Below are 23,908 nucleotides of genomic sequence, written 5' to 3' on the forward strand. Positions count from 1 at the left end.
TTTTTTTCTCTTGTTAAGAATAAATATCCTCAAAAATCAGGTCATTTATTTTGGTGAGCAGACCAGTTTTACAGATTTCATGGCTGGATGGGAAGAAATTAACAATGTAACGAGCCTTTTTTATTCTCCCCCCTAAAAGGCTCTATTCAGCAGTTGGGAGCACACTACAACCCTGCCCTGACCTTGGTACAGATTTTCTGGCTCTGTTCTCCCCTGCGCAGCAAAAACCCAGACCTGAAGCAGAAATCTCCCAGTAGCTGTCTCTGTATGGCTATTTGCAGGGAATGCAGCAAAGTTAGGTCACACAGAACTCATTATTTCACCTCTGCCTCATTTTTTAGGTCACACTGATTCAATTTCGGCCTTATAAAAGGGCTTTTTTTCCTATTTCCATTTGATACAATTTTATTTTCTTTTTTTTTTTTTTTTCTTTTCTAGTCCTTTCTACATGGATTCCTAGTTCCAGCATACTAAAAAAGGGACAGAAGTTTGCTAGCTAACTTCAAATCACCGCACCAGGTAAACAACAGCATTTAACATAGCAACATGCACTGGCATCTTCAAAAACAAAAAAACACTGAAGTTTTAGGGTCTGATATTCTTTCATTAGAAATTCAGAAAAAAACCAAATGCTAAACTCTTTCTAATACAGGAAGCTTAAACTTCCTGTTTGCAGTGGATGCAAACCACTGTACTTTTAAATTCTCTGTTAACTTTTTTCTTTAAGAGAGAAAACACAGATTTTTTTTAATTTTTTTTTTTTGGCTTAAGCAAGTCATAAATAGAAGCATGCATGGACTAAAATAGAGGCATTATTACTAACTTAGCAAAATTCTAACTTTCATGAGTCACAGTGCACATATACCTATACTGATTACAAGTCAAAGCAACAACAATACATTCAAAAGTTTTAAAAGATTTCTTAAACTTCTTCCTGTTCTGAAAACCTTAAGTCTTTGGATTGCTCCTCATAATTCTTAGCAAGGATTACAAAACCCAGAAAAGAAGAAACCATTATGGCAGAAATTCAGAAATTATCCCAACCAATCCTTTACCTGAAAGGATCAAACAAATCTTCCAAGAGGCACAACATACAAAGTTGTTACCTAAACAAAAGTGAAGTTAGATTTAACTTAACAGAAGACTAAATATCATACAACAGGTTCAGTCTCTGGAAATGGGTATTAGCACTTAGCAATACTGACAAGCTTCTAACAATCAGAAGCTAAAATATTTCCTGTGAGATGTCTTGTTCTAATCTTAAGTACTTCCAAAACTCTAGAGATGGGGAGATTTCTAATTTAGAAGACACCATTCCAGTGATAGATCAACCAGTAGAAGAAACAACGTGTTCTTTTTGTACTGCCTAGGACAGAAAGGAGACAGCACCCAACAGGATTATTTTACACCTAAAACATAAACATTAAAACACTCTTCTAAAATTCACTTCTCCACTCCCACCTCCAAGAGATGGGTTACCTGGTTCTGTTGCCTCCGACAGGAAGAAGACAGCCTATCACAAGAATCAATTATTACCTGAGGATTACTCCCCCAAATCCAGAAGAGAAGAGGCTAAATAGCCTTCATGCTATAAAATAAACATTATACAGGTGCACCCTGTATGTCAATAAGATACAAGCAACCTAGTCCCTACTCAATGATGCTATTAGGTTTAAAGTTAAAGGAGGATTTAGCAGAGGAGAATAAATCTATTTATAATTTTCATTCACAATATTCTCTCATTCTAGCCTCAAAAGATACAACTTATTCTTCATTAGATAGTAGAGACACCAGACAAAATTCTTGTGGATGTGCACAGTAGTACAAGAGAAAGTTAACCTGGGAAAAACTGGGAGATCAGTTTGTTAAAATAAATGCTCAAGCTACTTTACCCATTTTCACAGCTTCCTGAAACATTCCTTGCATTTTCATCCTGCAATTGTTTCGTGGGAGTCTCTCCACTGTAAGGCATGCTGACAAACCCTGCAAAGCTGGTCACAAGTATGTTAAAGAACTGTGTTCTTTATGCCTTATCAGGCATAAATGAGCTACTTGGAGAACCAAAGAAACTAACAGTAACTGGTTATTTGTTAGAAAAAATAACACGTAATACAAGAGGAGGAGACTACTGCTACAAAAGCTACTTCTTTCTGATTTTAACATGCTTGAAATGTCGCAGTGCCTGTGAGCTGCTTACTGTTAAACTTTCCTTTTAATTCACTTTTCTTTAATTATCCATGAGAAGAATTTTAATGAGTTTACAATGCTTTAAGATGCAAATCTTTTCTTTTGCCAAGATTTCCACAAACTCATTCATACAAGTTGACGCAATTCTAATTTTACTAAGTCTAGTTTCAAAAAAGAACATTCAATGACACTATTTTCTTAAAGAAAACACAGATTAATTGCATTAGGAAATGCCTTTAAGTCAATTCTACCTATGAAACCCAGTACTGCAACAGCCAAGCACCTCTTCCAGCACCACAACTACAGCAGCACTTCCTCCACCTCACTAGAGAAGGCCTATGGTATAACGTGGAAGTTTCTACACATGACTGAACAAATTACTTCACAGGATGTAAAGGAGTCCAGTTCAACTATTTAGACTATTTTTATACTGGTAAACAAAACAAAATCCAGAGAATAGCTCAAGCCACCCACTGTGAGCACCTTCCCTGGCACTGTTTTGGTCTGTATGAACTGGCACTTCCCTGGCTGTCACTGGAGCTGGTATTATTCCTCCTCCTGTGTGGAGGAGGAAGAGAGATGCAAGCCAAGCTGTGCCATGGCCTTCAGAGCCAGAGAACATCATCTAAAATGTTTTACTTAGTGGTACAAAGACTGCCAGAGTGATTAGGAGTATCTAAAATAGCAAATATTAATTTTATAGAAAGTGTGGATTTTATTCCAGAGTGTCTTGCACCACATCCAAACATATAATTGTAGACAATGCAATTTTAAATGAAAGAAAACTTTGAAGTGAGATTCTAAGAGCTCTATTCTCAACACCAGACACTTCATTTAAAAATATCTGAACACAAAATGGGGGGTATTTCAATGGTAAAAATGTGTCATCATATGCAGCAAAACTTGATTTAACTCCTTCATTTTGGGATAAGTCTCAAACGTTTTGTTCCAATGATTCTCTGCAGAAAGCTATAAGGTCCATTCCTTGCAACCAACATTCCAGTAACATAATAAAGAAAACTTTGCTGCAAGAAAACTCTTTCTTCTTCAGGTCATCTAAAATATTTTAGATTCCATATGAAGGAATTCAATTAGAGAACTGCTAATTACCTTGCTTGAGTTGCATCTTGGGTGTTTAGTGGCTGGATAAACAGGATGGTCTCATGGAAGGAAATGGCTGCTCACTCTCTAAGTCTTGTACTTTCAGTGAAAAACCAGAAAACCTCAAATATATGTGTCTTCTGTACACACTGTTTATGAAGGATTTGTTTTGTTTTGTTTTTCCTATAATTTTCCTTGAACTTGCTGATGGTTAGCAAATTATTTTGACACAATCAAGCATTCTCCAGTGGCAGATCATTCCCCCAGTAACAAGGACAGCTTGTTGCTGCCAGAAGGGAAGGCAGGCTGTGAAGTAAGGGGAATTTATCAGTGGGAATTGGTGGAGAAGAGTTGCTTTTGGACTCTCTATTGTGTGACTGTAACAGAAAACTCACATCATTGTGATAAACTGTGTTTCCTGCAACTGCCAGCTACAGTCTTGTCACTTGAACAATAGGCTCATGAATGTCAAGCTGTAATAGTTCTAAACAGAACCTGCCTTTGCAGTTCTGGTACATTTCTAGGTTGTCTTCAAGTTTCAAGAAATAAATCCTAAAAAAATGAAGCCAGCAACTTATATATATGAGTTCAGCAGAAAAGAACTTCATCTTGAAAAGGTTTTTACATGTTGCACCTTACAAGATGCTATGATCCTTTTCTTTTATGCCTAAATCTATATATAATACCTGTATGCAAGTTGTACAGGACTGCACTAGACCCAGACAGAATTTTTGTGGTGGGATGGGGTGCTTTTTGCAGCTATGGGTTAAGATTTCTGGGCACTGGCCAGCTCACTAAGCTGTAAAGGAATATAAAGGTCAAATAAAGCTCATATACTGTTCACATTATTTGCTCTGCAATTATGTCTGGGATCTTTCAGAAATTTGCAACTGATACCTCAGAGTTGAAGACACTGTCACTACAAATTTGCACTGTCACGAGATCCCAAACAGAAGTGTCAGAGAGACCAAACCAAAGCCATGCTGTTACTAAGGTCAGTGACCAACAGCACCACAAGGCAGACCATCCTCGGTGTGTTTGGGACACAATGTTTCAGGTGTAACTTAAACTAAGACTATGGAAACGTGAAACTACCCAGGGCTGTGTACTCCCACATCTATTCACTTGTAAGGCAAGAAAGTAAATGTTTCACCATAAAACTTGTATTTACTTAAAATACACAGAGGGGTGTACTAATTCTGGATGCTCCTTGCTACTCATCCCACTTAGTTTAAGTAACTGTATGATAGGGCCCCTTTTCTTATTCTCGTTTTTTTTGGTCTTGTAACTGGTAACAAATAGTGTAAAAGAATACTTTTTGGTGTAAACATTATTAAACTGGTAGTCCTATTTTTACTTCCATCTTCCACTGAATCCAAAACAAACAAAAAAAAACCTTACCTCACAACAGCCACTGGCAAAACATTTCATAACCTTTATTTTTCCTGTTTCAAAGGCTTTGTTACATTTCTTTACATAAATTGCACCACTTCTAATATTTTTTCATTATTTCAAATCAGTTTCTTAGAGCCTGCCATTTTTAAACTTGCTACTAATTGCAGCCCTCTGCTGTGTTATTTTCTGTTAACTAAATTTATATGATTATAATTATGTGATTATATACAGCTCTTTTTCCAACTTTCTCAAAAAAATTAAAAAATTTCACTTGGTGTCTAAAACATTTTAGCTAAAGTAAAAAAAAATGAAAAGTTAAACTCCACAGACCTACTAAATGAGAGTAAGTTTTGGGGTTTATGCAAAATTCTAAATACAAGCATATCTTCAAATATTACTGTGGCAAAGCCTCCATTATGTCTTGCTAAACCAGTGAGTCTCAACACATACTTTAAGAATAAACCAATTTATGCTACCTTGGGCCAAGGAGATGATGCTGAGGGCAGATTCCAGAATGAAAAGCTCCAGGCAACCAACAACTTTTTAAACTCACATATGCTTTTTATACTAATTCTTTTCTAATTAAGGAATTCAGATTAGAGAAAGCTGTGACTGCTAGTCACTCACTATACACTACCCTAAAATAGCTCAAAACAAATGCCATAATTTACATTTTTTCTCAGAGATACAGATCTTTTACCTTCCATCTATGGCAAAAAGATTTTCCAGGGAGTTTGTTTTTGTACAAAATATCCTTTTCATATATTAATTATGGACCCAGGACCATTAAAGATTCATTAAATGAAACAGTCATACTTTACTGCTTAACACATTTTTAATAAGACTAAAAATCATAGCTTAAAAAATATTAATTAAAGGATATTTTCCTAAGATGTTCATAGAAATTGTAGTAACTTTTGAGAACCGGATGCTTGAAAGAATCCAGCTCAGCACGAAGGAAAGTCTGCTGTGATACTAATTTCACCTTACAGAGGAAATCCTGAAGCTCTTTATGCAAATTTAGTGTGACTGGAAAGAGACACAATCCCTCAGATTCCTGACCTTTATTCCTGGTGTTTGTAATAAAAGTTATTTTTGAAACTTCTTCACAAAAAAAAGGGCGCTGCAAGAAGCTGCAGTTCAGCAGATTGTTCTCTTACCTGTGTCCCCAGGATGCTGCTTTCAACAAGAATGAGAAATAGTAATACAGCCAGATAAAAGAAATGCAAGCAAGCAGATTCTAGCAGTGATTTATACAATGGGATTAAAATATAATTCTTGTAGCATAAAAAGATGCTGCATGGTCCCAAGGTCAGGGGGAAGCAGTTTTAACTCTTGTTTTGCGCCTGTTTCAGAACCAGAGTCCTTGGTGGTTAAATAAAACAGGCTCCAGATCTATTTACTCCCCATGCCCAGTCCAGTCCTGCCTCCTTGCAGAGAACAGAAATTCTCTGCTTGTCTTCCTGTTGACACCCATCTGCAAATTTGATACTGTGCAAGCAAAAATGACAAGGTGATTCATGTTACATGTGGCAAAAGCGAACAAAAGAATAGTAAAAGAAAATAGTTGTTAATCTGAAAAATGGGTAAGCAACTGCTGGTTAGCAACAACCACAGACCTAAGAAGGCAAGGTGTGCACCATAAAAAACAGAATTGGACATATAAACCCTTGATCACCAGACTGGTTGAGTACAGGAACCACCACTGTAATTGCTGAGAAATACATCTGCATGTGTAGAGGCTACATCACATTTATTACTAATCATGACAAAACCAGCTGCTGAAGGTTTCCAGTTCCATAAATACAGTACTGATAGATAGAAAATGTCTTGCTTCAGACAGCTACAGGACTGTAATCCCCTCAGGTATCAGAATGACTGCATCACTCAGACAAGAGATGCACATGATGATGCAAAAAGTATCCATGGAATGGTGTCTCTCCTGTTTTTATAATCTCAAACACCAAACCTTACTACTTTTCCCACTAAATCTTTGAATAAATAACGATTTGATTGTACCAACTGGAACCAAAGACGGAGAAAAAAAATACTACATATTAAGGTAAATATAACCTGATAGGTCTCCCTAATAAAATGAAAATAAATTAAATAAGAGGCTCAATTCTCTTAAGCAAAGATCCAAACCAGACAAGTTTTTGGCCATTTTTACAAGTAACAAATGTTAACAGTAAGAAACCATCCACCAGTGTGAGTTCTTATATTTATCAGTACCTACACACACCTACATGAAGATTTCTACTCACAGAAATGTTATACTCTATTAATAAACATACTAAAAACAGATCTTTAAAATTCATTATGTGCTTTGAAAGCTTCTCATCTACTGAAGCATTCAACTACTATAAAGCTATAAACAGATTTATTGTTTCTTCTTAAATGGAAATATTATGTTCAGAACTACAGATTATAGCTTATTTATCTTTAAAGTGAAGATCATTATGAGAATAAGCCTTTCTTTGTCTTAAAAAGGTTCTTGGCCTACAAGTTCACAGAATAATTTATCATAAATATTTTTAGAAAATAGTTTCTGTATTCATTTGTTGATATAATTTCACAATTGCAAAACACAGATTTACATGTCCAGCTGCTGACAATTATGCTTAGGAAAAATAATAGTTACCAACACTGATCTCTTTTGTGTGGTTTTGAACTGTTCCCTTTGTTGATATTTTCTGTTGATTTTCTATAATTAGCTCCCCCTTCTTCAGTAAATTTATATGCTTAATATTATCAGATTGTATAAATTCAGTCTTCCAATAATATTTACCTGAAATACCGTAGGAAGTTCATTATAATGGCACCAGAGCTCTAAATTATGAAAAATTTTCATTCCAATCCCACACTGCTGCTTTTCCTACCCCATTTCTCACTATTAGACAACACAACAGGGCGCTCTCCTTCAGAGCCATCCTGATTCTTTACCTGGGCTGTGGCTGGCAGGACAGGACACTGGAACCTTTGGGTCATCATAGTCACAGGAGATGCCCTGCTTTCACAAGACTATTCCCAGGAATAAGAACTGTTCCCTGGAATAAAAAAGCAGCTTGTAAGCATTTCTATTCAACTCCAGTTTGAGCAAAATCTGTTCTCAGTTCGTGCAGCTTTTCTGTATTTTTCACTTAAGACTTTTCAGTGTAAGTTGTTAACTTCTATGAAAATATGCTTTTGCTCAGGGGCACACAAGTACCCGTTATCTCCTTCCCCCTGAGCAGTAAACAATTAACTGAGGACCTTCAGTTACATGGAGAAAGATGAAAACTATCCCAGCTTCCAAGTCTGCTCCAGACACACCACCTTGAGGAAAGGGCAAATAACAAACAGATACAGAGCAATACTGACAAGCTTCTAACAATCAGAAGCTAAAATATTTCCTGTGAGATATCTTGTTCTAATCTTAAGTACTTCCAAAAACTCTAGAGATGGGGAGATTTCTCATTTAGAAGATACCATTCCAGTGATAGATCAACCAGTAAAAGAAACAACGTGTTCTTTTTGTACTGCCTAGGACAGAAAGGAGACAGCACCCAGCAGGATTATTTTACACCTAAAAGGTAACATAAACACTAAAATACACTCTTCTAAAATTCACTTCTCCACTCCCACCTCCAAGAGCTGGGTTACCTGGTTCTGTTGCCTTCGACAGGAAGAAGACAGCCTATCACAAGGATCAATTATTACCTGAGGATTACTCCCCCAAATCCAGAAGAGAAGAGGCTAAACAGCCTTCATGCTATGAAATAAATATTATACAGGTGCATCCTGTATGTCAATAAGATACAAGCAACCTAGTCCCTACTCAATGATGCTATTAGGTTTAAAGTCAAAGTAGGATTTAGCAGAGGAGAATAAATCAATTTATAATCTTCAGGGTAGAGCAGGGGTACAGCATTAGCCCAATTTACTTAAAAGGCCCAAAATACTGAGGAACAAGGCATCAGGAGAGCCATCTACTAATTAACCCGAACAAGATCTAACACACAGCGTGGAGCAGATTGTACCAGGGTGCTCACCAGGTTCTCCCAGAGTCGAATTAATGGAATTCACAGAGCAGGGAGAGAAGCAGCGCCAACTGAGGCAGAGGCCGTGAGAGGCCCCCTGAGGCGAATCCCGGTACCTCAGGAGGACACCGAGCCCCTGCTGGGCCCACGGTATTTTCCTTTTGTCTAAAGCTAACACAGGTGGAAGCTTTCTGAATTAGACTGAACAGATTATTTTTACAATGAAAAGGTATAAAATATGGGGCGGTTTTTTGTATATTTTTAACTCCCTAGAGTAGTCACATTTTAACTCAAATGGAAGGTGCACCTAAAGCTTCCATATAATAAAGTTATAACTATTTTGGAACCCTTATTGAGAAATGGTATTACATATAAATCTAACAGTAAGTAAGGTGAGAATAGACATGCTTTACCACATTGGCATAGATAATAATTTACAGCTTCCTTCCAGTGCCAACTCCTCGATACTCCATTGCCCGAGTAGTGGTTTGTGTGAGCTGTACTCAGGGAATGCCAGGCACGGCCCCGGGGCAGCCCCAGCTGTACGGACTGAGCGATCAAAACCAGTCCCGACATTTCACCGTGCTGCCCCAAATTAAACACTGACTACGAGACCCAGGCACGGCCCCGGGGGAGCCTCAGCTGTACGGACTGAGCGATTAAAACCAGTCCCGACCCTTGACCGCGCTGCCCCAAATTAAACACTGACTACAAGCCCCGGGCCCGGCACGAGGCTCCGCCCCTTGCGCGCACCGCAGGTGACGTAACGCGCCGCCGTTCTAGACCGTTCCAACCCTGTGACGTCACGCGCGGCGTCATTCCAGAAGATTCGGCCGGGGCCCGTATAAAGCCCGCGGAAGAGGCGGGGCCGCCGGGATCGCTGAGCGGGCGGCGGAGGCAGCAGCGTTACTTGCGGCGGAGTAACCGCGGTGGTGAGCGCGGCCCGCGGGGCCTCGGCGGGGCGCCGGGAGGGGTAGCGCGGGGTGACTCAGGGGTAACGCGGCGCGTTCTCCCACAGGCACCCACCATGGTGAAGGAGACGGAGTACTACGACATCCTGCAGGTGAAGCCTAATGCCTCCTCCGAGGAGATCAAGCGCGCTTACCGCAAGCTGGCGCTGAAGTACCACCCGGACAAGAACCCCAGCGAGGGCGAGCGGGTACGTGGGGCCGGGGCTGGGCCGAGGCCTGTAGGCCACCCACCCAGCCAGCCAGCCATCGTGAGGCGGCCGCGTTCCCGGCGGCACCTGCGGCCCCTGCGCGGGGCAGGCCCCGTCCGGCCCTTCCCTGAGCCGGGCTCACCGCAGGCTGTGTGGGGCCGCCCGCGGGGGCTCCGGGGGTCCCCTGTAGCCAGGCTGTTTTTAAATCCACTGTACACTCAATCGTAGTTCAAATTCTGCTTTGCTCTTTGGGGAGCGTAGTGCGTGAAGGCTCCCCTATTTCCAGGTCTGTATTCAGACCTGTGAGCCTGGCAGCAGGCCTGACGCCTCAGCTGTGGCAAAGAGGATGCGGCATTTCTTCTTTTTGGATGCGGTGTGTACCAGTTTCCCCGTAGTTAGGGTGGAAGATTATCGTTACTGGAGCTGGTTAAAAGAGGCAGAGCTGGAAGGATTTCTAGTGTGCCAGTGGCTACTGTGCTCTCAGACGTTGAAAAGGCTGGTCGTGGATCTAGTTGCCAGCACTGTTGTGCTGGAGGGTTCGTGTTCCTGAACGGGATGGGTTTTTTTCAGAGAAAAATGGACTGCTTACATGAGAAGCATTTTACATGCTACCAGCACTGAGCTGCTCAGCTGCCTGTGTTGGCTTGGATAATAAACGAGCACCACAACTGGAGTGCTGTGGAAAACATGAATGATGGGGTTGTTTATCTAAAAGTGGTCTGCTAATACCTTATTATAGGAATAGGACTATGTTTACATGTCTGTAATGCTAATTTACAGAACTTAAGCAGTAGCCTAGTCAAAGGTAACTTTTTCTGCTTTTGTTTTGGGCCTGCTTTTTTTGCTTACACCACTTTACATGGCCATGAATAAATGAAGTTTAAAGTGGAAGTGGTCATTCAAGTAATAGCAAATTGTGTTTAAAAATTCAGTTGGTAATCTCCGTAATAGGAAATTCTTCATAGCTATTTAAGAAAATTCCGTAATTGTTTTGTTAAAGTGAGTGTTTTGATTTGTATTTACGTCCTTGTGTTTGTGATGAGTAAGCAACGCCAGTGTCTGGTCACATAAATCTGTTGTAGGTGGATGTACCAGCTCAGCAGGCATGGAGGATCCCTGTGTAGCTGTAGGCTGACTGGCACTGCTGTGGCCATGAGCAGCTGGGCACCTGCAGGACTTCAGGGATAGTGCCATATTCCTTTCTAAATAGATTTGTTAGAGGTTATAATAGCTGTTGCAGCTAACACAATCAACACGTTGTAGTTGGCATATACTTACTCGTAAGGTGGATATGACTGAATTAAGCCCACTTAAAACATTGGGAGGTGGGGGGAGAGGGAGGAAGGGGGTGGTTTTCCTGGATAAAAGTACTATTACAGTCTATTACCCAGGGATTTTCCTTTTGGAAACAAATGCTATAAGAGGGTGCTGTAGTGGCTCAATCTGTAGATGGAGTTGTATGTGAGAGGGCTACTTTTCCTCTTGGTCATAGCTGTTCAGAGCTTCTTTTTTCTTTTTAGTTTAAACTTATATCCCAGGCATATGAAGTTCTGTCGGACCCAAAGAAAAGGGACCTCTATGACCAGGGTGGGGAGCAGGCTATTAAAGAAGGAGGCCTGAGTGGCGGCAGCTTCTCTTCACCCATGGACATCTTTGACATGTTCTTTGGTGGTGGAGGCCGAATGAATAGAGAGAGAAGAGGTACACAGTTCTAAACAAGTTCTAGAAACTCTTAACCATGCACTTAAGCATAAAACACCTGTGCTATGGTATTGCTGTTCTGATGAGCTTACATAGTGTGGATATTACTTGTTGCAGCAATAGAATAAGTAAATGATGATTTTTCTAGTTACTCTAGCATTAAGATTCTAATAAAGTAGATAACATGGCTTACTTAGCCATAGCCATCTTTTTGCTAAGTTCTGTTTATTTTTTGTTGAAGGGGGAATGGGTAGTCTGTAGGGGAGGGGGAAACATTAGTAAGTTAGCAGTTGACTTAGACCTGTTTAAGTTACCTTTTTTCCAAATCTGTGCCTCACTTGCTCATATGCTTTTGGGCAACTTGCTTCAAAGGACACCATCAACTTAAATTTCAGTAATTTTAAATCTCATTAAAATACTTGGGAAAAATCACATGAAACCGAGTACAATGTGCTGCCAAAAGCACAGTATGGTTTTTGTCTTTTTCATGCCCAATGCCTGTTAAAGGCACAAGTAGTAACTTGCTGTAAAATGATTGAAATTATGCTATGAAGTGGCATGAAAATTCATAGGCAGACATAAATAGAAACTTCTAAATTGATAGATGTAAAGCTGGTAGTGTCCTTGCATCTTGCTGTTTCAGTTAAGCTTATAAAATCAGGAGTAGGAGCAGGGATAGGGTGGCTTTAATGATTTGCTTAATTACAGCTCAACTTTTATGTTTGGAAATAAATGGGTGGAGCTTAATGGAAGCTGATGGAACTGCACATGCTTTTAAGGGGGCTGAGTTGTGTTCAAAGCTTGGAATGAACTCTGCATTTCTTCAGTGAGACTATGCATGAACATTTGTGTTCACAAGAGCTAAACAAGTATTAATATTTCCCTTTTCTTTTTCTAAAGGCAAAAATGTGGTACACCAGTTAGGTGTATCTCTTGAAGACCTGTATAATGGTATTACAAGGAAACTGGCACTGCAAAAGAATGTTATTTGTGCAAAGTGTGAAGGTAAAAAAAACAACAAGTAGTGGTTTCAAACCCCTCTGCAAGCTTTTTTGTGTGTGTGTTGATTATCTGGGGCTGAGAAAAAAGTCTGAAGGCTTTCTTTTTTTCTTTGCCTGATCCCTGAAAGTCTCCCAGTGTATTTACTTCTTATGCTTATCCAAGAGTAAGTCTCTCAAGCACAGTGTTACTATTTGATTGTTCTAATTGCAAACTAAAACAACTGTGAGTTGCAGTTAGGGGTACCTAAATTAAACCTATCTTCACCCAGAACTTGGATGGAGATGTCTATTCTGAAAAACTTCTTTAATTGCTGTGGGTGGAAGTCTGGCTTGTGTTATGCTACCAGTTTTATGGTTACTAGGTACTCCCTAATGACTGGTCCTCTTTGAGGTAAATTTTAATATGGTCTTCTCTCTTAGTACTCTGTTAAATATTTAGTAAGCAGCTTCTTTTCCAAGTATTAATGGAATGTTTATGTCTTGAATTTGGTATGTTGACAGTTCCTTGGAAACCAGGATTTACTGCGGGGGGCAGGCAGAGTCTAATAGAATAAGCTGTATAAGCATTTTGTTTGTAGAGACTTACAGCTTGTGGGGTTTGTTTTGTGATGACAACTAAATTCCATTACTGAACTACTCTTAAGTTACTCTAAATATGCTCCTCAAGTCAGTGAGTTCCAGCCTGATACTGTAATTTTTGGAGACTGAGATGCAATTTAACTCTTTTGTCAAAGGTTATGGCGGAAAGAGAGGGGCAGTTGAAAAATGTCCTGTGTGTAAAGGAAGAGGGATGCAAGTTATAGTTCAGCAGATTGGACCTGGCATGGTGCAGCAAATCCAAACTGTGTGTCCAGAATGCAAAGGCCAAGGTGAAAGAATAAATCCGAAGGACAGGTGTGACAACTGCAATGGCTGTAAGGTTGTAAGAGAGAAAAAGATAATAGAAGTTCATGTTGATAAAGGTAAGAGCTGTATATTTGTACTGATTCCCTAATAATAGTCTATAATAGTCTATAGTTCTGCAGAGAATAAATTGTTTTCTTTTCTTCAGGTATGAAAGATGGTCAGAAAATAGTATTTCATGGAGAAGGTGACCAGGAGCCTGATTTGGAGCCTGGTGATGTCATAATTGTGCTTGATCAAAAGGATCACAGTGTCTTTCAGAGACGAGGGCATGACTTAATTACAAAAATGAGAATTCAACTCTCGGAGGCCTTATGTGGTTTCAGGAAGACAATTGAAACTCTGGACAACAGAGTTCTTGTCATATCTACTAGGCCAGGTAGGTCTTTTAAGAGTTCTAAGACTATGTAAACTATCAAGTGCTTGTGTGTTTAATTGTACCTGGACTGGAGTTTTGGGGGGAAATTGTTCTGTTCAGGGTTTCCTTTTTCTAACCAGATGATGCAACCAGGTTCACAAGGCAGTCAGTCTAATTGGTTCTTTGTTGTCGCTCTTCCTAAAGCACACAGTTATAACTAAAGCTGTCAAATACTTTCTAATAAACCTCAGCCCCAGCTAGTGGATAGCCAGGAAAATTAAAGAGGCAAAAATCTTAAATTCTGCTAAATTCTCTGTTCATTCAGCCTGAAGGCTGTGCCAAGAAAAGCTGATTTCTCTTAACAGCGGGAGAAATAGTCTAAATGGCCTTAGTTCTGTACAGCTTGGGTTTAGTTCTTTCCTGTGAATTGGTTACAATCTCCCTCAAGTGTCCTGAGAGAGAACGCTGCTTGTGAGTGGCTGTGAAATGCCTGTCCTATCCCAGCAGCCCACTTAAAGTTCTCCCCTCCATAGGTGAAGTAATAAAACATGGTGACCTAAAGTGTATCTACAACGAAGGGATGCCGGTTTACAAATCTCCAATGGACAAAGGCAGTCTGATTATACAGTTTTTGGTAAGCTGCATGCTTTTCTATTGCCAATATACTCATGTTTGCATGTGAATAAATACTCATTTTAAAAAAATGTGTAAAATTACAGGTCCAGTTTCCAGAGCACTACTGGCTGCCAAGGGAGAAACTGTCTCTGCTGGAGGCTCTGCTTCCTTCACGAGAAGATGTTATGGTTACAGATGAGATGGATCAGGTAGACCTTGAGGATTTTGATCCAAATGAGCAAACCTACCGTAACAGTGCGGGAGAAGCGTATGAAGAAGATGAGGAGGGTCCAAGAACAGGAGTACAATGTCAGACATCTTAAAGTAAGGTGGAGTGGATGTCATCGAAGATGTAAATTTTCACAATGAAAACTGCATGGCTGTAATAGCCACTGCTTGTGGTTTTTGTGTTCAGCAAATTGAGTTGCTGCGCTGTCAGTATCACCTTTTTGTAACTAATTTATATTGTGTTCTTGTAGTCTTTCTATATAAAGCAAATGTCATACAGCTGAGAACCAACTGAGTTGGTATGCATTTTCCTTGCTGTGAAGGTTCTCAATTTATTTCACCTGTGCTGTTTCTATAAGACTTCAGCAATATTGATAGAGGCTAAGTGGAGTGTCTTATGTAAATACTTTCATATTGGAAAATTAATTTCATAGAATAAAACATAGCAGAATAACTTCTAATAAATAGTACTTCACCTTTTCTCATGCTTCTCTTGTACTTTTCTAAGCCACTCTAGAACCCCCTTTGTTTAAACAAGTTCTTCTAAGCTCAGACTCCTCACCTAGTCTAGATTATTTTCAATATTAAGCTTTGTGTTAGCTGCACCACTCATACCTGTCTCATTTTGTATTTCAGAAGCATTTTGTGCATGCCCTCGTCTCTGCCTCATAGCCCTCTTCCTGTGTTCTGTGTGTTGAGAGTAGCATTCCTTCAGCTGCCTCTCTGTGTGTGACCTAAGGTTCCAAGCTATCCTCTAATGTTACTTACAAGCAAATACTTCCAAATAAAAGTTTGACCTTTCAGAAGCTCAAGCTTTGTATTTCAGCCTTCCCTAGAAAGGGTTTTGACTTCCTCCTAGGCATTGTATACTTGTGCCTTAATGAAAATGAATAAACCAAAACCACCTGCATTGGGTATACTGCTGCTGTTTTATAACATACATGATCGCACAAGTACACTGATCCCATTAAAGCTTTTTTCCATTTTACTTATTTTCTGGTAGTGTTTGTATTAAACAGGTGCTTCCTTTTAGTGACATTAAAGCATGATGAATGATCTATATCCATGTACCACGCAGTTGTTGAAACAGGTGTTGAACTTAAGTGCTTCTCTTGCAGTCACTGGTCTTAGCATCAGGACAAGCCGAGGCTGTCATTTCCCAAATCTATAACACAGCCTCAGTCATTTTCCTTCTGCTAAAATAAGCTGCTGTGACACTTAGCCCATGCTTTCCAGCTCTGGTCTATTTATGTTTAAAGGCAGGGGCGATTAACTGAGCGGTTACTTCACCCATGACTACATATTTCCAAAAATACTTTTTTTCCAAGAATCAAGACACAAGGACTTGGAGCTGTAGCTTTTATTTTAAAAAAATTAAGGCTTTATTTTCTTATGCTAAACAAAATCAAAATTAGATAATATCAGGTTTTGCAGATCAGTATGAAATGCTTTTATCTTACTAAAAATTTACATAAGACAGGAGCAGTCCCTTGAAACTGCTACAAGAGATTTACTGAAGCATCTGAGTCAAGACATTTAAACTGGACAGTCATAAATATGAATTTCTTGGTCATCACCAACAGACACAATTTTGGACCCACTTCCATTGTATTTCACTCCCCAAACCTGTAAATAAGACATATGCAAGATTATGAAGAAAGGACAAAGAAAAATAATCTTCGTGGCACTCATATTTATTGCAAGCAGTAGAGGAAGGATTATTGAACAGTCACCAGATTAGAACTGGTGCAGTTCTAATCAGCTAAGGCTGCCGAAGCAGAGCAGGACACTGCCCTCTAGGAGCCTGACGAGTTCCTACAGCCACTCCCACCCACAGTGGGTTACACGTGGTTACACTGGCCAAAGATACTTGATCAGGGCTGAAGAGTCCTTGCCCCAGTTTGCATAAATAACCCAAGCATCTTCACGCTTGTCCATCCTCTAGCCCTTTCTGAAAATAGTATTTTACAGTACATGAAAGCAAGAGAGGAGGTATTTGTCATGACACATCATGACAGACTGAAGAATGACCTAATTTATCCTGGAGCTCTGTCAGAGAACTGTTTACCTACCAGTACAAAACTTAAAAAGAATTCAGGTCACTCCTCTGATTTAAGACAGTTACACAAGCTCTTAAGTGACACCCATCTCCATCAGAATGACATCGGGAAGGGTGAAAGCTACCCAGCACATTAATGTGAAGTGCAGAATGGGTGCCTTGACAGCAGTATGTTTTGGGCAATCTTGTATATTGTTTTGCATTAATACCCAAACCCAGCATTCCCACTAACTGATACATCTCTGTTTGCCACAGACTGAATGAGATTATACACAACAGCCAAAACAACAGGGGAAATCCAGGACCACTTGGTACTTGAATATTAAAAGCCCCATAGCTATAGATAACTGAAAAGAAGGTTACCAGCAAGAAAGTAGTAAGGAAGAAAACATTCAAATAAAATCTGGAAGAATATGTTGTGTTTCTTGCTCAGTGATCCATTAAATTATTGTTCTATTTATCACCTGACATTTGGACAAAGAGTAAATGGGTAAATGTCCTTCCCTCACAGATAGCTATCACTGAACAATAAATTAAAACCCCACAGTATTAGAGACAATGGAGGAGGAAAAACTCCCAAGTTTCCAGGCTGCTTTAAAGCATCTGTTTAGGTAATTCCATCCTTTTAAATAAGTATTTCCACCATTACATATGCACATGCTGTGCTTATTTCTGTCACAGAAATAAAGGTAACAGAGTCTGGTGAGACTTAGGCCACTCAGGATTGCCTTTATTTGGGCTTGAAAAACATTAATTACTTGGAAGAGATTAGCATATACACTTGGAAGTACTACTTCAATATTAAGTGCTAAATAACCACAACTTCTAAAATTTCATTACAGCAAGCTAAAGCTGCATTACTGCAAGTCTGGAGCTGAAGCACCAAGATGAAGCACAAATGTGCACAACTACCCAAGCTCTCCTGGGAACATGGTGACTTAGGGAATAGTAGCCATACCTGATCTTGGTGGTCAAAGAAAGTATGGACACAGGTCCTCGTTCCAGCATCCCAAACTTTTACACTTTTATCAGATGAACTGAAAGAAAAATAATAATGATCAATGTTTAAATTAATAGATTAACTAAAGTTTAATGCAAACATTAAAGGGTCTCATATGGCAGATATAAGAAACCCTCCTTCACCCATCAAATACAGGGATGAAGTAGCAAAGGACTGCCTCTTCTACCAGGTTCCATTACCTTTAAAATCAATTTACTCTTCCAACATCTGCAATGTGTAAATGAAGACTCCCATTCTGGCCAAAAAATTATTTCAGGCAAGTTCTTTGGATAAGGAAATTCCTGTTACATATACTTGGTCCCCCAGCTCCCTCAGCTGTTTTAAGAATTAATACTGAAGTTCAAGTAGATTAATGTACTACTAGTTTAGGTTGTAATTCTTGATTCAACAGCAATTTCTCAGCTATTTAGAATCAAACTGCCCTTCTCTTAGGTTAGGTGTTATTCACTTGTCCGGAACTACACTGCAGTGGAATGACTTTGTAAAACGCTGTCACTGCAGCTGGTATCACATCACAGATTGGCTTGAACCTTTAAATTTTATTTCATTACAGACCCCGCTGCACACACCTAATTCTTATGATCCATCTCCCCTTCTAAAATCTTTTTTTTTTCAGTAATCATAAACAATTAAGAAGCTTCAATACCTGGAAACAAAATGGGTATCATCTGGACAAAATGCTACATTTAAAACCCAGGAGCCGTGACCACTTAATGTGCCAGCCAAGTTTGCATGTTGCCTGTGGAAAGAACATGTTAACATTTGCTCTGTGAATTCCAGGGAAAAAGCAACAGGAATGTACTCTAGCTAGCACAATCAAGAATGGTTCAATGGAAGGTGACTTCTGGACATTTTTTCATCCAAGCTGATCTGGTGTTACAGCAGATCCTGTTTTTCCATTTCAAATAGTTAACATAAAAATAAGACACTAAGAAGATACACTGGAGGACAAATAGTTTCACCAAAGCCAAAGCAATGCAGGTTTAAGAGGTGAAGACCACTGAATCAGGGCCTTTTCCTCCCCAGGGTCTTCCAAGGTATTGCAAGATGCAACAGAAACAGGTCATAAATATAATTTCTTGTCTACAGAACAGATGTTTAGGAAGGGTGAACACAAGTTCACAGGACAGACACATGGAAGAATTAGCTTATTGCCTACAAGCAAATATGAGGAAAGCAATTTGTTTTCAAGTTACAGCTTTTTTCTACCTCTACATTTTTAAAAACTATCTAAGGATGTAGTATTTTACAATTCAAGATTATTTTTTACATAAAAAAGTCACCAAAAGCTGAAAGGAATTCTGGAGAGCTGAGGGTTTGATCTATGTTTCACAGTATCAGCTTCTCTAAACAGTTGTTCTCCTGCCAGCAGGGCTGGCAGTCCCCACTCACACGTCGTAGATTTTGATGTAGCCATCGTCGGAGGCGGTGACGAGTAACTGGGAGTCAGGGGAGAAGGTCAGCGAGCGGATGGGCATGGCGTGGCCTGCAGGCACAGGGACACAGAGCAGGACTGGCACTCCTCTCACTGAGGCCAGCACTCAGCAAGCTGTGCCACAACAGCACTGCCTGCTCAGAGACAGCAGCCTCTGAAGCCTCCTTCTCTCTAGAGGCTTCTTCCCACAACAGAAAGTGGAAACGGAAAGCAGTTCTCAACTGTGTATGTTAAGGCATGTCTGCAACACAGAGTAACTAGGTTCTTTCAGCTATGAGTATTAGAAATTATGTCATATTTTATACTATGGTTGCATGTTTATGTGGTTGGGGTTTTGGTTACAACTGGGCAGAAACTTCACAGACATTAAAAGCCCATTTATCTCTTAGAAAAAAATGCACGTCTTCTACAACATAAAAAGGTGAGTTATTTCTTAGAACAAAAACTTGCTTCAGAACAAATACCCAAAGAAAAACAAAAACCATATGCATGGCAGCACACATTTGGATTGGCTTCATTCCCTTGTACTTTTCTGCAATACCAGGAGCTACAATTTAAGAATTTAGTTAAGCATTATTGACTGTATCTTTTTAAAAAGGCATTTATGATGGAAGCCTGAGTTTACAGTTTGCCTCTAATATTTTAAGCGATTTAGGTTAGAGCACACTAAATAACTAAATGTCTAATGGACAAAAAAGTAAACACACTTTTGCCATGGCTGTTGTAGCTTATTCTGACTTGCATTATATCCTTTAATTTTGTCAGAAATGAGGCCAGAATTTGGGTACTGCAAATAACCAAACCATACCTTCTAGCGTATGCAGAAGTTTTCCAGTTGCAATATCAAAAATATTGATAATGCCATCTATTGCTCCACTGGCCAAGTATTTTCCATCTGGACTCTGTAATAAAACACAAAAAATGTGGTTCAACATCTGTGTGCATTTATGCTGTGTAAGCCCTGACATTCCCTTGGCAGCTTTTCACAAATAATGATCTTTGCAAGATACCTGGGCTCCAAAAATCCTGAAGACTATAAGCAAGATCCAAATATATTTTCCAGCTGTTCAGAGGGGAAATGTCACACAATTTGTATTTGGAACTATGGCTGTCACTTAGTATTATTGTAGAGATAAACTGATAGAGGGAAAGAAAAATACCTATTTACAACATATTACAGCAATAGCAATTTCTCATAAGGAATTATCAATTGTGCTTCTTACATATGCAATGCTAAGGATGAACTTTCCTCTGGTGTCCAGAGAATATTCTTTCTTTCCAGTTTCAACACCGAAAATATTTACTTTCCCCACGTGACTTCCTGTTGCAAGATACTGGGAATCAGGCGAAAAAGCCAGGGACCAAGCATCAACTGTATTAAAAAATAAAAACCAGTTAGCTGGATCCAGTTCTTGGCTCTTCTTCAACAGTGGCAATTCTGTCTGCACCTGTTTAGCTGTTTAAGCCCCTAAGAGTGTACAAGCCCATCAGTTACCCCTTCTATGGAGCGTATCTTGAACCATTTACTTACATTTAGTAAAAGATTACATTTCCAGTAAGACCCTGACCTTATGAGACCCTCGTGTAACAATAAATTTAGAATTTAAGACTGCATCAGTTAAGTCTAAATTCTTACTTTTTTCCTGGTACCAAAAGATTGAAACTACCAAAAAAGTAATACTAGTATGTAGCAAAGCACAGAAGATGCAGGAGAAATGCAGATACACAAATGTAACACAGATAACATTCCTGCAACTGAATGTAAAAAAACATCATTCTTCATAGCAATGCAATGTATTTATCCGGCACAATGCAATTCACTGGTTGTTTTTTTTTTCTAAAAGCTTAATATTAATTGCCTAAAACACTGTAAGACTGTTCTTAAATTTTTGACTCCCAGTGAACTCATGAAATACTTGGAATAAGACCTTAGGCCCTGAATTCCAGCTTGGAGAACATTAGCATTGTTACCATTGATAACTGTTTTGACTTGCTTGCTCAGGATTGGACATGCTGGATAAAAAAGGATCACATCCACGGTTCAAATTCACTGCACTGTTATGAAGAATATCCAGATCTCCTTTGTAAATCTATCTGAATAAGCACTTGAATTATTTCTTCCAAGTATCCCTTCACCAATACATGTGTAAGAGTAAGCTGGTTTCCATTCTTTATGCATACAGCAAAAAGCCAACTATGTGTACCTGAGAAAGCACCAGAAGTGTGTAAAAATAAATGTAAAATTGTCTGATGCTGCTTTGTGTTGAGTTCATAAAACCTTTAAGACTTCTGCAAATATAGAAAAGATTAAAGTCCCCAAAGACCTTAATGTGCTCATACACCCCAATCCCCCAGTGTTCAGTATTTGCCAGGAAGAGTCACACTGTTCTCCTGCAGAGCCAAGCTCAGCACTGTGTCTTACCAGGACCAGCATCTATGGACTTGATCTGTTTGCCAGTCTCTAAGTCCCAGAGGCGAATGTGGGCGTCCAGGGAGCTGGATGCTGCAATGGCACCCGTGTGGCTGATGTCTACAGACACCACCCCCAGCTGGTGACCCTCCAGAGTCCACTGCAGATCCAGCTTTTCATCGTTCCTTGGATGCAAGGGAAAGAAAAACCTCGTTAGGAAGTGCTGGGAGTGCTGAATGATCCCCAGCCTCACACACAACAAACAATTCACATTCCTTCATTTGTTCAACACAAAGCAATCCAAGTCCTCCCATGCATTGTGAAGGGCTACACACAAATGCTCTGTACTTAAAGAACTGACAAATCAATAATTTACAATATTCCTGCAAAACAGGTACTTCATTCTAAGTTTGGAAGCCATCACACACCAGTCTGTGGGTGCTCACAAAGCTGATGTTCACCTGTGAGCTCACCATGAAGTGCCATGATTGACATTTTCAGTCACCCCAGCCAAGCTAAACCTGTCACAGAAGTGAAGCACATCCTCCACACTGCTTTGCCTGAGAGACAGAATAACTTCTTTGCAAAAGCACACTTCCATAAGGATTAACAGGATCTTTTTTTCAATAAAAAAGAAAGATGTCATTTCCTCTTTCTCACTATTCCCATTACTGCTTTCACAGTACACATCTCCAAATGCACTGTCTCATCAGAAAATGCATTTCTTATTCTTTGGTTTAGAAGCACATAAAGTATTCTCTAACGTGCATTTTCAACAGGAAAATTTTGAATTCTCATTCTTTGAAAATGAAAGCACACCAGAATGCCACTACTCCAAGAGAAAGCACACACCAGTGTGCACACAAACCAGATAAGTTTGCTCAAAGAAGCAGCTGTGTGCCAGGCTACCTCTTCCCTAAGGTAACTTCTAACATCCCTGCAGGCTGTGGAAATTCAAGACTGCTCCACACAGACTATTTCCAAGGCCTAACACAGGTTATCATGGAGCACTTACCACTTCCAGACCTTCACCAGATCATCCAAAGAGCCAGAGATCACTGTTTCAGACCCATCATTTTTATTTTTTCCCCAGGCAACTGACCAAATAGCATCATCGTGAGCTAAAAGAGAATATAAACACAGTAATTAAAAACTAAGTATTTTGTTTTGATAGAAGATCACAGACAGATTTGGTAATGCTGAAATGGCTAGCTGTGATGTTGCCAAGAGACCCCCCAGCTCCTCAGGTCTATTGAGTGCTCCGAGAGCCTTGTCACTGTTCACTTTGTCCCAAAACATGCGATGTATTATGCGACCAGCATCACTGCTGAAAAAGCAGCACAGATACCTCTGAGTTACTCAGATTTATGCCTAACATAAACATAACCAGGTCTCCTCACACAGGAGAGCTCCTCACATACCTGCCTTTACCACCTTTATATCACCCCAGAACACCAACACTGTTTCATACCGTTAGCGTTTGCTCACCTTGCTCTTGCTTGAAGAGAATACCGTACTAGAAAGAAAAAATAATTAATATTACACATTACCAGCCTACATATATATATATATTCACATACACACACACCTCAAGCCGGCAGTTAGCTTAGCTAACTAATTACCTGTGTGGTCATCTCTTTCTGAAAACAATCCCGACGGCAGCGCTCTGAAAGGAGTTGGACACAGCTCCTTCCGCCGTCGCGCCTTGATGACCTCAGGAACCACCGAGAGCGCCGCTCCCTCCGGCTCCGCGCCCTCTGCCGCCGCCCTGTGGCCGGGAGGACCAGGCGGACTCGTCCCGCCGGCGGGAACGGCGCGCGCCGCCCTCAGCGCCCTCAGGGCCAGCGGGGCTGAGATCCCGGCGCCACGTTCTGACCCTCAGCGCCCTCAGGGACAGCGGGGCTGAGTTCCCGGCGCCGTGTCCTGACCCTCAGCGCCCTCAGGACCAGCGGGGCTGAGTTCCCGGCGCCGCGTCCTGACCCTCAGGGACAGCGGGACTGAATTCCCGCCGCCACGTCCTGACCCTCAGCGCCCTCAGGGACAGCGGGGCTTATCCCCCGGCCCCGCAGTTGCGTGCCACAGTTTATATCCTCCTTGCCGCCTCTCGCTCATTCCCTCCCGCTCACCCATTGAACCCCCGGGCGTGGGGCCGGCGCCACCTCTGTCAGAAGCCCCCAGGATGTTCAGTGTGTGGTACCAGTGCCAGCGATGCCCAAGGATGCTGCGATGGCAGTGATGGTGTAAGCTGTGGGACATGGCACAGACTGAGGGGTGCGTTCAGGTCCGCCGGCCCAGCCGTGTACGAAGCTCCTGAGG

The 23,908-nt window shown here is 40.4% G+C and overlaps 3 protein-coding genes across 6 annotated transcripts in view; 1 reads left to right on the forward strand and 2 right to left on the reverse strand.

Annotated features, from left to right (window-relative positions):
* ACSBG1 (acyl-CoA synthetase bubblegum family member 1) overlaps positions 1-1,972 on the reverse strand; it is a 36,027-nt gene extending 34,055 nt beyond the window's left edge. The window contains exon 1 of the mRNA XM_058846704.1: positions 1,893-1,972. Within this exon, the coding sequence (XP_058702687.1) occupies positions 1,893-1,972 (80 nt within the window). The remainder of the gene's footprint in view (positions 1-1,892) is intronic.
* A 7,520-nt stretch (positions 1,973-9,492) lies between these two features.
* On the forward strand, positions 9,493-15,655 carry DNAJA4 (DnaJ heat shock protein family (Hsp40) member A4). 3 transcript variants are annotated; one of them, XM_058846668.1, is made up of 9 exons: positions 9,493-9,634; positions 9,721-9,861; positions 11,382-11,562; positions 12,463-12,567; positions 13,298-13,525; positions 13,615-13,845; positions 14,358-14,458; positions 14,544-14,763; positions 15,304-15,655. In XM_058846668.1, exons 2-8 carry the CDS (start codon positions 9,730-9,732, stop codon positions 14,760-14,762), a joined length of 1,197 nt encoding a protein of 398 aa, XP_058702651.1. In that variant the 5' UTR covers positions 9,493-9,634; positions 9,721-9,729; the 3' UTR covers position 14,763; positions 15,304-15,655. The 3 variants fall into 3 exon arrangements, with proteins under 3 accessions (XP_058702651.1, XP_058702650.1, XP_058702652.1); XM_058846667.1 differs by lacking the exon at positions 15,304-15,655 and having other exon boundaries at positions 14,544-15,148; XM_058846669.1 differs by lacking the exons at positions 9,493-9,634; positions 11,382-11,562; positions 15,304-15,655 and having other exon boundaries at positions 9,723-9,861; positions 14,544-15,148.
* A 357-nt stretch (positions 15,656-16,012) lies between these two features.
* Positions 16,013-23,362, reverse strand: SKIC8 (SKI8 subunit of superkiller complex). Of its 2 annotated transcripts, XM_058846671.1 has the most exons (10): positions 23,215-23,356; positions 23,081-23,108; positions 22,608-22,713; positions 21,605-21,777; positions 20,406-20,554; positions 19,991-20,084; positions 19,140-19,233; positions 18,394-18,486; positions 17,685-17,763; positions 16,013-16,293 (listed from the first exon to the last, which is right to left on the reverse strand). In XM_058846671.1, exons 1-10 carry the CDS (start codon positions 23,224-23,226, stop codon positions 16,204-16,206), a joined length of 918 nt encoding a protein of 305 aa, XP_058702654.1. In that variant the 5' UTR covers positions 23,227-23,356; the 3' UTR covers positions 16,013-16,203. The 2 variants fall into 2 exon arrangements, with proteins under 2 accessions (XP_058702654.1, XP_058702653.1); XM_058846670.1 differs by lacking the exon at positions 16,013-16,293 and having other exon boundaries at positions 16,306-17,763; positions 23,215-23,362.
* Between the last annotated feature and the right edge of the window lie 546 nt (positions 23,363-23,908).

The sequence above is a fragment of the Poecile atricapillus genome, chromosome 11 (genome assembly GCF_030490865.1).
Source record: "Poecile atricapillus isolate bPoeAtr1 chromosome 11, bPoeAtr1.hap1, whole genome shotgun sequence".
Taxonomy (NCBI): domain Eukaryota; kingdom Metazoa; phylum Chordata; class Aves; order Passeriformes; family Paridae; genus Poecile; species Poecile atricapillus.